The sequence below is a fragment of the Morone saxatilis genome, unplaced genomic scaffold, assembly GCF_004916995.1.
Source record: "Morone saxatilis isolate NCDOM2014 unplaced genomic scaffold, NCSU_SB_2.0 Contig19, whole genome shotgun sequence".
NCBI lineage: Eukaryota > Metazoa > Chordata > Actinopteri > Moronidae > Morone > Morone saxatilis.
Window position 1 is genome coordinate 8,613,318 of NW_023339751.1, and position 15,604 is coordinate 8,628,921.

The 15,604-nt window shown below is 38.2% G+C and overlaps 1 protein-coding gene across 1 annotated transcript in view; it reads left to right on the forward strand.

The window, feature by feature from the left end:
• The first annotated feature begins 8,427 nt into the window (after nucleotides 1-8,427).
• Nucleotides 8,428-15,604, forward strand: part of eys (eyes shut homolog) — a 153,225-nt gene continuing 146,048 nt past the window's right edge. The window contains exons 1-2 of the mRNA XM_035663372.1: nucleotides 8,428-9,300; nucleotides 9,921-10,037. Coding sequence (XP_035519265.1) covers nucleotides 8,556-9,300; nucleotides 9,921-10,037 — 862 coding nt within the window. The 5' untranslated portion in view covers nucleotides 8,428-8,555. The remainder of the gene's footprint in view (nucleotides 9,301-9,920; nucleotides 10,038-15,604) is intronic.

Here is a 15,604-nt window from a genome sequence, read left to right on the forward strand (position 1 = left end):
ATTTCTGGCAACAGATCCTCCCAAATATTAAACCCTGCACCTTTAAATGCTGCAGCATTTTTGCTGTGTGTAGATGAGATCATTACTACTGTCTGTATAATGTATATACAGACATGTATAATATGAAGTTATGTTATTCATAAATGAGTTGGTTCTATGTTTCATTAATTAATACGAGACAGAATAATAGGATGATGACCTTGGCCTGTTTGTTAAATACAATCAGAAACATTTTACTTAATAATATATATAGCCTATATATATATAGAATAATAAAATTAAGACACAAACATGGTGTTCTTTAAGCTAAACTAAGCAGCTGTTGGCTGGCTGTTAAACTATTCCTGTAATCCATTACAAATTGGTATCCTACAGTGTTCAAGTTTTGGAATGGCTGCATTAATAATAATCTTTATTTGATTATCAGCCTGAGAATTTGAGCAGGCATATGCATGGCAGCATATTACAGGAATGTGTATTTATTGTGTAGCCTAATGTATGAAATAGCCATCAATCCATTGAATAAAATAGTTTCTGGGTCTTAGTTATTATTATGTGTTAACTTATCCAGATCTGCTAAGACAAATCTTGTCTAATTATAGACAGTCCAGACGGTCAGCTTTGTTTGTATATTTATTTTCCCCTCTCCACACCACAGGTACAATATAAAATCATTTTCATTCACTGGGAGAGCTTCAGTTGTTTACACAAGATAATGACTCTGCCTGGCTAATGAATATTTAGTTAAGCCTAATTAAATAATCAATCAGGCAGGCTGTATCCCCGCCCTACCCTGCCCCGGAGGTCCATCTTCCTCCGCAAGCAGGCACGCCTTCAGCCCTCAGCGTCTGATCACATTTCCTTAGCAACATGTTTCCTCCTGCGCGCGTTAAGACGGCTCAGCTGTCATATCCCCCAGAGAGAGAGAGAGACACACATCTCAGCTCTGAGTAACTCTCCAAAATGATGTCACAAATCGCCGTCCCAGGGCGGACCACCTTCTCAACTTAATGGTGAGCATGCATCCTACAGTGTAATAATTGTCGGTAAGCAGATACGTCGTTGTAGTGTTCCGCACACAGCGGCAGATGGTCCATGCGTGCGCCCTACTAGTCAGATTACCCGTCCATAGTAAATCCCGGGCCTAGCGTCTCTGCAGAATGGGGGCAGAGAGACGCGTCGGCTGAGTTTAATGCTAAGCTGTTGTTCAATGCAGACCCCTTTGGCTGCAGGCCTGCTTACAGCTTTACATGTGTGAGAAGCAGTGTGGTGGCCAGTCTCTGTCAATTTCGCCCACACTCACGACAGACAGGCCACAGCAGGTGGACTCTCAGACTGTGATATACACACTTACCTGCTCAGACCATTTGGATCATACAGTCTGCTAGTTTTCCACTGACACACTGCTGTACAGTAACAACAAGAGAGGGAAATAGCATAAAATCACTGTAACCTCACTACTGAGTCACACACACACACACACACACACACACACACACACATTGTGGCGGATATAAGGGCCTGAGTGCCTGAATGAATGAGGCTGCCTCCTCATATACTGCCAGAGGTCATCAGAATCAAACACTGTATATTTCTATTGCACAGTCTATGACGCTAATAGGGCTCAACAGTGAGACGTGACCTATTTGTCCTCTTTTTTTCTACAGTGAGTTTATTCATGCTATTTGTAGCAGTTTAAAAATCAGGTGATACAAGAAAGCACACAGCAAATATCTCCAACAAGGGTGTTTTTTTATTTTTGCAGTTCTGATCATTGCAAATGTTTAGACGTTTGTAATCTGGGCTGGACGATTAGAAGGTAATCACCACAGTTTTCAGGGCTCCTAGATACTGTACATATTTTATCATCATGATATAAACCAATAATTGTGACATACTGTAGCCTTTATATGCTGGATTATCTGGTGATGGGACTAAATTGTATGCCTTTTAACAGTACAGCCATTTTAGATCATTAGCAGACCATTAGAAACTGTGAACCATGTTCAAGGGGCCGATCTTAATAACATTTTGTTGTATTTTCATGGTACAAAGTAATAGTGTATTGTAAGATTTAGCAGAATTAAGCCTCATGTTGTTTTACTTTTGTGTCACTCCATTTGTGTTGAGCTTCAGATTATATTGGAGTGAAAGAAGTGCAAGAAAAAATCACAAAAGAGGGGCTGATTATATTTTCAAGAAGTGCACTAGAGCAATCCAGGAGAACAGGTAGGGGGTTTGGTGAAGGTGTTTGCCTGATTGAAGTGAGCTGAACTGTTTTAACTGCAGCAACCACACCTGTTAACACCAAGGTGGGGGAAAAAAATCATCAAACAAAACTTTTAATTCTTACATTGACCTGCCCGCTACAGTGAGAAAATCATAAAGCAATTTTCTGGTCCGCAGATGTACTATATACTAACCTGCCACTGGATAATGATGCTGCCTCGTAGACCTGCAGCATTTCCTTTCTGTAGGGCTCTTAAGGCTCTGTGTAGCTGAAAGAGTATATACCGCAATTCCCCTAAGCGCCGTACAAGTGGTACAAACAAACAAAGACGCACAACCATGCCTTATTGAGGTTCTCCTCCAGAGCACCAAATAAACAGGAAACACTAGTCTATACTACAGGGGGGCTAGTGACTGATGAAGGTATTGCCTTGAACAAAAATTAGCAATTCATAGAGGTGAAGTCATGCTGGCGTAGCTGTGCTGCTGCTGGCTCTGGCCTAATTTAACCCATGGTTATACCGTCTTTGAGGTTGCAGTTCTTTGAAATGTTCCTTGGGGTTATAGAGAACAAAGAAAGAAAAAAAAAAAGCCATATTGGTGAATTTGAATTGCAACTTTTCCATTCTGAGATGTAATTCAAAATGATGATATAATTTTCTTTTTGTTAGTGGTTCACAAAACAGTCCTGAAATTTCACTTAAAACTGGCTTTTCCATTGGCATCAATTACTGCGTTTAGTGTAAGGAAATTGATTCGGGGGTTGGTTTTCATGGTTCCTGGGGCCCGGATGCTCATCACTGTTATAACTGATTAGTGGTGATCCAGATAGCTACCCAGGGAGCTGCAAGTGATCAGTCCGGCAGCAGCTGCGGCCAGCTGCCTGCTGGTGTGTGGCTTATCAGTCCTCCAGTGGCTCCGTAGTGACATCAATGGCTCAGTGTTGTTTTAGTGGCGTCCTGTTGGTGATAGAACATCAAAAAATAAACAGATTTTTATAGGTTTGAAGTTTAGCTGCAGGATATCGGAGTTATTATGTTTCACAAGATCTAGTAATGATAACATTTCTAGTCCTTTATCGCAAATCCTGGAGCTGAAGTGCTTTTGATTCGTAAATGTGTTCAGAAACATGTCTGCATTCCAACACATTTAATGATAATGGCAGTTGACCTCTTTCTGCTCTAACCTACTCTGAAATGGGACATCATCTACCAAATCCATCACTATAGCGTTGTCAGAAATAGACTGTTTAACGGTGAGTGGACAGAGAAATGAGTTCCGTGCCAGTTGATTTAAAGCCCTTGTGTTTACTTTGCAGTGAGACTTTTTCAGGTGAAATAACTTTCCAAAGGATTGTTTTATTTTTCATAGAGAAAGGACTGGTATTTTAGAATGAGTTGGCATGCTGCTGACAAATGATGCTCCTTCTCTGCCAAATTATTGGGTTAGATTAAAAAAAGACCATGGAGAAGAACATGGAGTGATGGTTTGCTTTTCGCCTTCTGATTTAATCATTTTGGCAGCTTCAAGAGATTTGTAAAGGGCTCTTTCTTTGTTGATGCTCCTGAGGGATATGTAATGACAGAAACATCGCAGATCTCATCAATGTAGAAGGCTTACAACTTGAATTGACATTTTTATTCTACTTTATTTAACATGCAGCACAAATACAACCCTCCAAGAAGTCATCCCCAGTCCCTGAGCCGGCAAACAAAAGTACAGTGCACTCACAATACAACACAATAGCAAACACCAACAGCATTCAGTCACTGCAGCTGTCAGGGTCTGAGAAGTTCTGAAATCATAATGAGAAATTACCATATACAAGGAGGCTTGCCTCTTTATCTCAACAATGTTTGCTTCAACTTACACCTGTGCGTCCTCATTCTTGCATAAGTATCATTATACTGTAACTAGCAGTTGCGCCTCACTCACTAGCCAACATCTTCATCACGTCTGTGCATCGCACTGACGGCTTAATGAGCCAAACTTTGCTACTTGTGCAGAAAAAAGAAAATGTAATTTTTTTTCTCATTAGATGGCAACTTAGCAAATGTTTTCAGATGCGGCCTAGTTTATGATCAAACTATTCTGTGAGCTTTGTTATGTGGAATGGCCCATCTAGTGCTTATTTTTAATGGAATTTAGCCTACAGGGCTACAACCAATTATTATTCTAATTCTAATTTTCAATTAAGCTGCTGATCTTTTTCGTGATTAATTGATAAATGATTTAGCCTGTAAAATGTTTAATTTAGCCTTCACAACTTCCCAGGACCCAAGCTGGCATTTGACATACTTTAAAGGTCCAGCGTGTGACATTTAGGAGGATCTATAGTCAAAAATGAAATATAATATTAATAGGTATTTTTTAAAGGGTGTATAATGAAAATAAGAATTGTGAGGGTGGGTGTCTTCATGGAGTCCCCCATGTTCTCACAGTAGCCCAGAACAGGCAAACCAGAAACTGGCTTTGGATAAGGCCTTTCGCCACTGTAGCCACTCATGCACACTTCGCAGCCCGTTCCCATTCCTAGGCCGTCAAATACGGACGTGAGCGGTGGTAAGTTAGTTCCAATTTGCAACTTTACCGCTCGATGCCACTTAATCCTACACATTGAACTTAAAGTGGTATAGCTCTTCAGGTTTAACAAGGCGGACTGCATGGTAGACGATGTCTGTAGATATAAAAGGTTCATTCTAAGGTAACAGGAAAATAATCCATATATTCAGGTGATTATACTATATATATACGTACCTATGAATATTATATTCCATCTGTGGCAATAGATCCTCCTAAATGTTACACACTGGACCTTTAATCTGTAGTTTGGAAATACAAATATTCAGAAAATAAGCAAATATTCTCTTTTGAGACACTGAACGATTACTTGATGATGACTTAAACAATTAATCTTTTTTCCAAAATGTAGCAGATTAATTTTCTGTCCGTCGCCTAATTGATTAATGGACCGAGCATTTCAGCAGTTGTAGCCTATTTGTGACATGTAGGCCTACCAGTTTGATGTGATAATTTGTTGTGTCCTCTCAGTGTCTCTCTTGAGTCATCAGTCAGGATTTACACAGCTCCCTTGATCCATTGCCCTCTGCACACCTGCGTGGTTGGCATCCTAAAATGTGGGTTGAACTGAGCTATAATGAAAGCAGGAGGCTGTGGGAGACAATTAGTCGACCCTACATACATGACCTTGCTTCTGACCCCATGGCCCTTATTACTTGAACCACTGCTGTGTGTGGCCCACAGTTTAATCCTTACTGATCAATACCTTTAAGGCATCTTAATATCCCAGAAAAATCCTTTTGGTCTGTTTATTTAAGTGGAGACCAACAGTATAGATTGCTGTAATAGTATGAATTAGTATTGAATGTAATTCAGATTAAATGGATTTGAACCACTGCACAGTTAAGAAGGATGAATGTGCTTCTGGGTCTAAATTGCATTCATCATGCAAACTGTGGAGGGTCGGAACAGCCTCTAAATATCTCACTTTGGATCTTACTAAAACAAATTAGCGGTAGTGTATTAGAGGTTATCGTAAAAAAAAAAAAAGCATTAGGATCAAACGTGTTGACTAAAATATAAATCATAGGCTTTGCATGCTTTTGCCTTCTTGCTGAATATTGGTGGAAATTGGGAAAAATAATTGGCAGTATTTCCTCTTGCAATTTTTTCCCCTGGCCAGAGTGTTTCTTCTAGCATCGATCTATTACTCATGCTGCTTGTTGACGTTGCCAGTTTGCTGTCACACGCATGGTGATATAAGATGGTCTTTTATCCCAGCTGTCTCTGCTCCAACTTTGGATTACAGATCTTGGTGAGACGGGATTGCTGTCATGGTGACCAAGGTCTTGTTATGGTTGGTAGACGAGGTGAAAATAAGTGCATTGTATTATGTGTATTATTCTGCAGTGTATTATTGAATTGTGGCAGCTACTATAAAAATCCATTATAATGCAATCAACAGTAGTAAATCGCATTACTTGTGATAGGCAACTGATGTCAGTCAACGCTACTACTACTTCAGTATCCCATAGCTGCAGAAACTGTTGTGGTTGTGTGTCACTGTTTTTGGGCATATTGGAATCCGGTGTCAAATTTATCTGATAGTTTTAGACTTGTTTCATTTATATTTTATTGATGTGGACTGCGTTTAGGTTGTCTTTAGGTGTAGCTTTAGGTTGTTTCAGGGATATTATATTATGATAGTATGATTCTTATTATCTATATTATTTATTTGTAATGTTAGATCACATTTCTGTTTAGTTAGGATCTTGTGGCATATTTCACCTTGTCAGTTTTATGTTGTTAGCCTATATGTCATTGTTATTGATGCCTATCTTGGCTAGTAAGCAAGATAGTGGTTTAAAACTAAAAGAGGCAAATTGCCAAGTTTTTTTTTTGTCAGTTGGGGTAGTGCAGCAAGCGGTGCAAACACTGGCGCACACGAGAGGTTTATTTATCTGTTTCGCATGGTTTTATAGGGCTTACATAAATGTTATTTTCTCCTGACATAACAATTATTATTATTTTTATTATCATTTCTCTGTCTCTGATTGCCTAACCCTAGCCCTAACCTAACCAATTAAACCAATAACGAACACAAACCAATCAGAAGCAGAGTAGGGCTAGTATATGCTGAATGCCAGTCAGGGAAATAAAAAGGATCTCATATATGGGGACCCTACTCTTCTCCCATTTGCTCGCAGACCAGGGGTCAGACAGTTGAACCCTTGTACAACCTTCAAGACAAGGCTAGCACTTCCACTAATGAGAAAGCATGCTAATCTGCCAGCATGCTAGCTGTTATTACTGTTATATAATAGACCACGCTGGCTGTGGCTTTGATTATGTTTGTTGAGTTGTTACTTAAAATTTTCTGGACACATTTCAGAAGAAAATTACTTCTGAAACTGTTGTCTTTTTATTGCTGTGGCATTGAGAGTTTTTCTCTTAATTATCTGACATTTCTCCAGACAGATGTGAACAGAACAGCTGGAAGTCTTTTTCTGGGCGACGGACTGATACATAAAAGAATCTGAAGGGAAGTTTTGTGGAACATGGAACCTTACAGAAATGACTGATTACACTATATTAAAGGGATATTTTTTGTGGTTTTAAAATTTAGGTTAAATACAGGTTACATTTTTACAAATATTCATTAAGGTTATAAAGTCATATTGGAGGTTGGCTTTAATTAGTTTGGTTCTCTCATAATCACCATGCAGTAAACAAGCTAAAACATGTTAAAACACTGAAGGTATAATTCTCTGTTTAGGTTACATAGTTATTTGATTCATTGTTAATATAAAATATTGATAAAAGCAGCTTTAAGTTAGTTAGGTTGTTTTAAGTTAAATTAAAAATATATAAATAATCTACTAGTGCTAATCTTCTGCTGTTGCTCATAATGAATATTCTAAAAAAAAAACTATATATACAAACCACTTACACTTTTTGTCCTCTTTATTTAAATTTCTCTTTTCTTCAGAAATCAGGTGACAGCTTTCCGATTTGTTCAGTGAAACACAATAGTCAACCTCATTTCATGTAAATGAGATCTTCTGGGTGCCCGCACAGCCCTCGTGACAATACTTGCAATCTCATTCACTTTATCACTCCCCCTTCTATTGATATTGGTGTTCCATATTCAGCGTTTTATTACTTATCACCATGCAGTTATTCATATCAGCCCTTGTGAGCTGATCAAGGAGCAGAGTTTTTCTCTTGCAGGGAGGCTTCTCTACTTTGTTGTTTTATCTTGTGCACACGTATGAAAAGGGCCTGAGGGAAAAAGACAATGCTGTCTGCTTTAACTCATCTCACTGCTAGACACTGAGGCACCGGCAGGGGAGAGAGAATATTTTATCTGACATTGTCACTCTCTGTAGAAACCTCAGGGAAGCTGAGGCTGCTGTGACACACTTGGTGGTCAGCAGCACTGCATATGATTATGACAGCTCTGCTAGGCTCGCTGGAGTCTATGTGTTACGATGAAACAAAGTGTTTATGATAGCAGTGTGGTCTCTATCTATTATCCTGTTTTTAATCAAGTTTTAAGCTGTAAAAATAAGATAATATTAAAAAGAAATTATAGGTTTTGTAGAAATCAACGTGCTTTTGCAAATCATTAATCACAATCTTTGTCTTCCTCAGGTTACTACTATTCATATGGACCTCTTGGAGTACATGGAACAGCATTATATGAAGTATGATAAAACGCATTTACCTCATCCACACTCCAGATGACACAAGTTGCGTTTAAAAGTCCCAGATTGATTTGAATCAGATAGTAAGAGAGTGAAAACATGGGAGCGCCATCGTTTCACTTGATTGCCGTCTTTGTGGCTGTCCACATGATCCACTGCCAGAGAGTTTGCAACAGACAAGCTTCACTTGAATGGCACCTTAAACAACACACAATCCAAATAAACTGGACTCTCGTGGGAAACATCTGTAGCAGCGTTTCTGAGTGTTGGGATTCTCACGGGGGAGAGGAGTCAATTGAGCACCCTTTCAACTTCCCACAGATATGCCCACTTCAGCTGCAACATGGAGACAAACTGTTGATGTCTGCTGATGAAACACTGAAGTCATATGGCATTAGACTCCTCAATGTGTCAAAAGACAGCTTTGAAAGCTGTTCCACAAATAGACAGATGAGAGATCAGTTTCTTTTCCCCCACAATATAGATGAAAGCGAGCAAGTTGAGGCCAAGTGGCTCGTCCCGGGTCACCATTACTTCATCGCTCTGCATGAGGGAGACATGCAGCTGTGTAAGCTGGGGTTAAGGCTCAATGTGTCTGTTAAAGCGCAACTTTGTCAGGCTTCTCCTCTGCTTCGACTGTGCTCAGGGAACGGTATTTGTCAAACAGGCCTCTGGGAAGGTGCATACCACTGTCGATGCCACCACAACTACTCTGGGAGGTTCTGTGAAAAGTCTGATGCTTGTTTGGATAACCCTTGTGAAAACAAAGGAGTCTGTTTGAGCAATGGATCCACAGATCCAAACCACAGAACATATAAATGTCTCTGTCCTCCACATTTTACAGGTAAGGACAAAACCCCACAAATCCCGTTTGTTGAGCTCTCTCTCGAATTAGAACTAGATCAAAAACACCTAAAAATTCACTACACTTTGATTCACATTGATTTTAACTCATGTAATGAAATTGTTTAAAATGTCTGCATGAAAGAGCTTGATCCCCCTAGAGGAACCCATCATGTTTGTATATTTTGTATAATGTTATGGATGCACACAGAATTTTACCCTCAGATTAAGTGGGAGTAATTGAAAGATTATAAAGGTAACTTAAATTTTAATGCAAGTTGCCTTCTCAATTATATATTTATTGGGCACATCAAGTTATTCCGCATGAACCCCAACACTCACATGTAATGCAAACAGAGTTAATATTAAAACTGCTTGCATTCCAAATGACTTCTTTCTTAATCTCTTTACAGCCAACATGTACTCTCTTCAGCAGTATAACATACAGTACTGCTTTAATTTTTATTTGTTCAATTAGAAATTCAAATAAATAGCAGCATCTGTAACTTTGTGTGTGCACAAAAACGTCATGATCCAGGCATAACTTTCTTTTTTTTTTTTTATCTCTGCGTGTTTCTCCGTAGTAATCAACTGAGTAGTAGTAATTGCCATTTGTTTTAGGTGTTAACTGCTCTGACATTGTTGGGAAGGAAAACTGTGCCAGAATTTGTGAAAATGGGGCATGTGTTCCAGCGTTGCCTATCTCCTTCAAATGCATCTGTGACACAGGATTCTCTGGTAAGCAGCTTGTATTCAGCTAGATGTTGGTATAATATAGATGGATCATCTGTCACTACAGTATGACAATAAAAAACACCATCTTTGAATGCCATTGTACAGTTTTGATTCCTGGCAGACGAATCATCAACAGTTTTTCATGATGCTGTTTACCAAAGGCAGTGGGAAAGATTTAGCTGCATCCCAGTTCCAAATGCACAACCATGTCCTTTGCCTCGAAGGGGCAACTATCTTTGGAAAAGGTTAAAGCTGAAAACTACAAAAGCCATATATCTTTTAAAGATCAGCATTTCCTTGTGGGCTTTAAACCTGATCCCACTTGATGTTACATTTGTCATCATAATATATGAAGCGGCCTCTTCAAATCAAATACCTCATGTTACGACCAGTGACATGCGGTTGTAAAAAGCCAGTGCTAAACTGCTGGCTAACTAAGTGTGTCGCAGTTGATAAAACAAAGGTTTACAGCAATCAATTAAACTGGGATTTACTGTATATTGTTTCTGCTGAGCATATTAAATCAGAACTTTGATACTGGTCAACTTCTGTGAGCCTGCTAGAAAAAAAAATGGTGTGGCTAAAACAGTAGTGTTCAACATTAGATTTCTATTCTTTATCAATTCTACTATAAATCAGTGAGTGTTATGCGTATGGTTTTGGTGGTCTGTTCAACTTAAATTGCCCACTTTAGCCAAGTCAGAGCTAAAGTATGCTAATACCTCTCCCCATGAATAATTTATAAAAGGGAATTGGACACAATTGTCACATATTTTTCATTGGCAGCTAAATTGTGTTTCTGTGTGATTTAGACCAGTTACTGGAGGCTCATCTACGAGCATTGGGTGGCACTCATGATCTGGTGGGCTTGTTTATGAGACATTTCCGCTTCACCCATTATTTAGGTAATGAGTCTCATTTGCTCCAGTAATGTACAGTTAGGTTAATGGGTATCACAGACAAATGGGTTACAAGACCTGGATAGTTCTCCGGTTGCCCTGGATATCACTGTCTGCTGTAAAACCAAGCCTGCAATGAACTTTCTGGAGTAAAAACTCCAGGTGGCTCTCCACATTGATTCATTGTTTTGTTTGGAGCACAATTTGTCTTGGCAGCATTCTTGAAGTCTCATAGCTTTGCCTTTCGAGTCCAGCCCATGCTTTCAGCTTATTATTTTGAAGAAGTGGTTTCAAGGTTACTTCCAGCACCGTCTGGCATCCGGTTTTGCAAGAGCAGATTAAGTCTATACAGGACAAAAAGAAAGTACAGAGCAGGGAGTGAAGGGGAGTATTAGATGTTTTAGAACAACTCTGAACTTATTTAACATTTAAAAGAAAAGGAATAGGAACAATATCTCTTTGCTTTGATTTTCATGTATGTAGTGAATGCCGAATGTGTCTTGATCTGAATCCTGGATGTTTATAATCAGAACAAGGACATTTACTATATTCAGCAGAGAAGTTATGTTATGTTGTTGTTGTTTATTTTTTCCTGATTCATTGTTTGAATATTACACCCCCTCCTTTGGATTTCTTCTTCTATGTCAGACACACATTTCTTAATAAAATGCACTTTTATTGACTTTTAGTGATGAAACGGAAAATGCCATTTTCTTGTCAAATGAATCACTGATATAACAAGACATTTGGTAAAACCAAAGAAAACAGCTACCGTTGTCTGATTTTAAATTAAATTTATATTAGTGATGTTACCTTCGCGAACAATCAGATTATTTTCAACGGCTCTTTGGTCCGCTACCATTTACGTGAACAATGAGTAAGTTTTACATGAATTACATTCAAGACAAGGCAACTTTATTTACATAACATAATTCATAGATAGGGTAAAATATAACAAAGGAGTAAATTCAATTACAAAGCATGGGGATATGGTGTCACCTTGTGTAATGTTTACAATGTAAACCATTGACATTAGGTCTGGCAATACGAATAATTTTGTGCTGCTAAACCTAGTCCATGCATGCAAAATTAAATTATATTGGTTGGATGTCTACATTTGAATCTGATCCAAATCTTACCCTATCATTTTGACAAGGTCGTCGGATTCATTTCAGAAGTCGGTGGGCCAAAAAGTGTGTGTGTGTGTCTGTGTGTGTGTGTGTGTGTGTACTCTGGTAATTAGTTTCAAGTAAGACTTAACATTCACATAATTTCTCTGTCTCTCATGTAAAATACTCATACTCATCCTGTGCGCAATAGATGCTAGCCACATTAGCTGCCAAATGTGCTAACACTTCTAAGTTCAACAGGCTAACCTGCAAAATATAAAGCAACATAAAAATGGTAAAAACCTCACACAGACGCACACTGTACCCTTTAGTGTCTGTATGAGATGCACAAGGCTTTCAACTAACTCCAGTGCAACCCATCTGTGTCAAGTGACGTGAAGTAGTATAACGAGTGTGTAAAAGTCTGAGTAAAGAGTAAGATAGGGTGGCAGACGCAGGACTTTCAACCAGGTGATTGGAGTTTGCTTAAAGTGGGAGGGCTAATGGCCCACGACTTCATGCACCCTTACCAAGTGATCAATTTGCCCCTAAAAACAAACTAAAAAAATAATGATGAGCATTTCTTTTGAAAGGCTCCCGGAAGGGAACGGAGCCATAAGATCCGACTTCCTTTAAAGAGCCGTAATTCCCATCACTTATACATATAATTCATATCAGAAACAAATTGGGGAGTTACATGCACCCTCTGCCTTTGTAGCTTTTATCTAATTTACTTTAATTGCTGCTGCTCTCTCAAGTAAGCGGACTCCACTGGGTGCTTTCGCATAGTCATGGTGTCCTGCTGTCGCATCAGCTTCTTGGGAGTTCTGTGGAGCTTGTGCTTCCTCTACCTCCCTGCTGCAGTTGCCTCATTAATCAACTGGAAGTTAGTGGCTGCTCCAGCGCTGGCTGCCCTCATAGGCCAAAGTCTATGCGCACAGAATAATGAGCCAAACTCATGGGACGTTTCAAATGAGATTTTCTTTTGATTTGACTCTCCTCTGCACTGCCCCTAGGGCATTTGTTGCAAGGTATTACCATCTTTATGGGGCCATTTCTATTTGGTATGAGGTGTTAATTGTTTTTGCAATCTTGTTGGTAGTAATATCACATTTTTAAAGTTTAATTTGAACTATGTATACTGTCATTATCCATGTAAAACAATTTAATTAGATACTGACACAGTGTTGTTTCTATATTAGATTGCTGCTGTTAATAATCTCTGAAATGATTAGGGTGTTTGAGATGAACAGATCTGTGGTTGACATAAATGTCAGCACAAATACAAATGATTGTAAAAATAGTAAAAAGTAATATTATACCATGCATGACCTAAAGCAAATTGATCACATTTTAGGAAATTTTCTAGAGAGAGTGCTACAAACATTATCTATGTCATAAATATTTGCGACAGATGGAAGTGTTCCTAAAAATATAGTAGTTTGTATTTGTGCAACTTTTAGTGGACCAGTTATAAAAACTCAATTTCTGGTAGAAAATGAGTTGAGGAAAAGCAAGCCCTGAAGTTGTACATGGTAAGATTGATGCCCACAGAGGAGGCTATGAGGAGCCTCTGGGACATGAGCACTTGTATCAGCAGGGGGATTAAAGAAAATATGCAAAGAAAGAGTCACTGGAAAGATAAATGTGTAGGCACCTTGTGAAGAACACAAAAATGAAAACCCTCACTGGGGAATAACATCAAATTTTATTCACCTTGAACCTCCTGTGAATTCAGTCTAATTTTATCCTTTGCATACAATGTCACTACGGCATTACCCTGTCTCTGGTTAAGCTAGTGGTAGTGAAAGTGTTGTGGACTGCAGTACTTAGAAAACTACAGGCTACAGCTTAGTTCAGAATTATTTTATCTCAGAAAGTGCTATGAACCGGCTGCAGCCCTGACTACTTAGTTTACAGTTCAGTGAAAATCCTCCATGAAAATCATTTATACATCTTTATGACGACTTTGCTTTTATTACCGTATTTGGCACAGAGATGTTGACTTATTTATGTGCACATACAGGATTGAAATATTATACTTTCCAAGTTTGGAACTTTGTTTATGTGAACTGACTCATTATTTCAATCCATATTTTAAATGATCAATATATACCAAACTGTTATAATATTACAGTACAGTATGATACAAAAGTGTAAATGGTTAAAGAAATAATAATAATAACAGTAGCTGAAGCAGCAATCATAATGGCAGCATTATTCGTCTTTTTTCAGTTTGATAAAGTGATTGTTCTGTGCTCTGTGCTGCAAGCAGAAAAATATATACATAATGCATTATAATACAGTATGAATTAATACGAGAATTCCGATTAAAACATTGAGAATACATAGTATTTTGCACCACTTTAGAAATGATACACTATGATGTAATAGGCTCACTATATGCTCATACAGACATGTGCAGAGGTGTTCAGCACACATTCAGTAAGTGTGCTGGAACAACATAAAAAAACACAATAAAACAAAATCTGTTAATAGCTCGAGATATAATAGGCCAGTCATATAGATATAGAGTGATAGTGCAGTTACAGTGCAGTAATAATTTGCTTGTAATCCAATAAAAGTACAATGGAGAAAATGATCAGATTATCAGGAAGTTTTGTTGCATCTCTGCAGCATGATAGCTAGAAGTAGCTTTACTGTGTATGGTTTCTGTCATCTTTCATTTATATTTATACATACTATGTATTATATGCACTTAACTTTCTCGCTCACCCTCCATTATGGTATTGGTTAAAAAGACGGACACCAGAGACGCTGCAAGTATGTTAGCAGTGTTCACAGTACCATCCAGTACCATCAAACAACTGACACTCTTGATTACTTAATTAATACTACATAATACTCGACCGCCCAACCAATGTTGTACAAGCACAAACTTTAATACACGATGAGATAAAGGCAATTCTCCATTGCAAGGACAAAGCAAGAAAAAAAAATCAGAACATTTGCCATATTCTTCACTACAAGTTTTGGTTTTCCTGAAGTAAATTGGGTAAAAATGGATGATGTTACTCTATCAGGCACAACAATACTTTGCAGTACCAAGAACAAAATAATTTATCCTTTTCTGTATCTTAATATAATCATTGTGCTATCCTTGTGCTGGATAACATCTTGGTTGCTTTGATTCTTTTCCAGTTTGTTTTTTATGAAATTAGCATTTAGGTTCTGCTCTACAGTATATCATCAATCAGACATGTTCTGACAGCATAGTACAGTTAGTCTTGCCTTTAGTTTATTTGTGAGAACATTTGCATACACATGCATAGTGGCTCTGCACAGGCCTCCATCCTGTGTAATTATTGATAAAACATGTCAATCACCCCTTCCTCCATGAATTATAAGTCACGTCAGTCATATCTTTTCAAATTGCTGTGAAGCTATTTTTATACTTGTTGCATGTTACTTTCTGTGTTCACCACTTAGGGTTTAATAGTTTAAGTGGAATGTTTATACATCTGCAGGGCAGAGAACATGAGTTAACAGGCTTTTAGACATTATAATTTCTAGATGTAATACAATTCCGAAAATTTGAAAA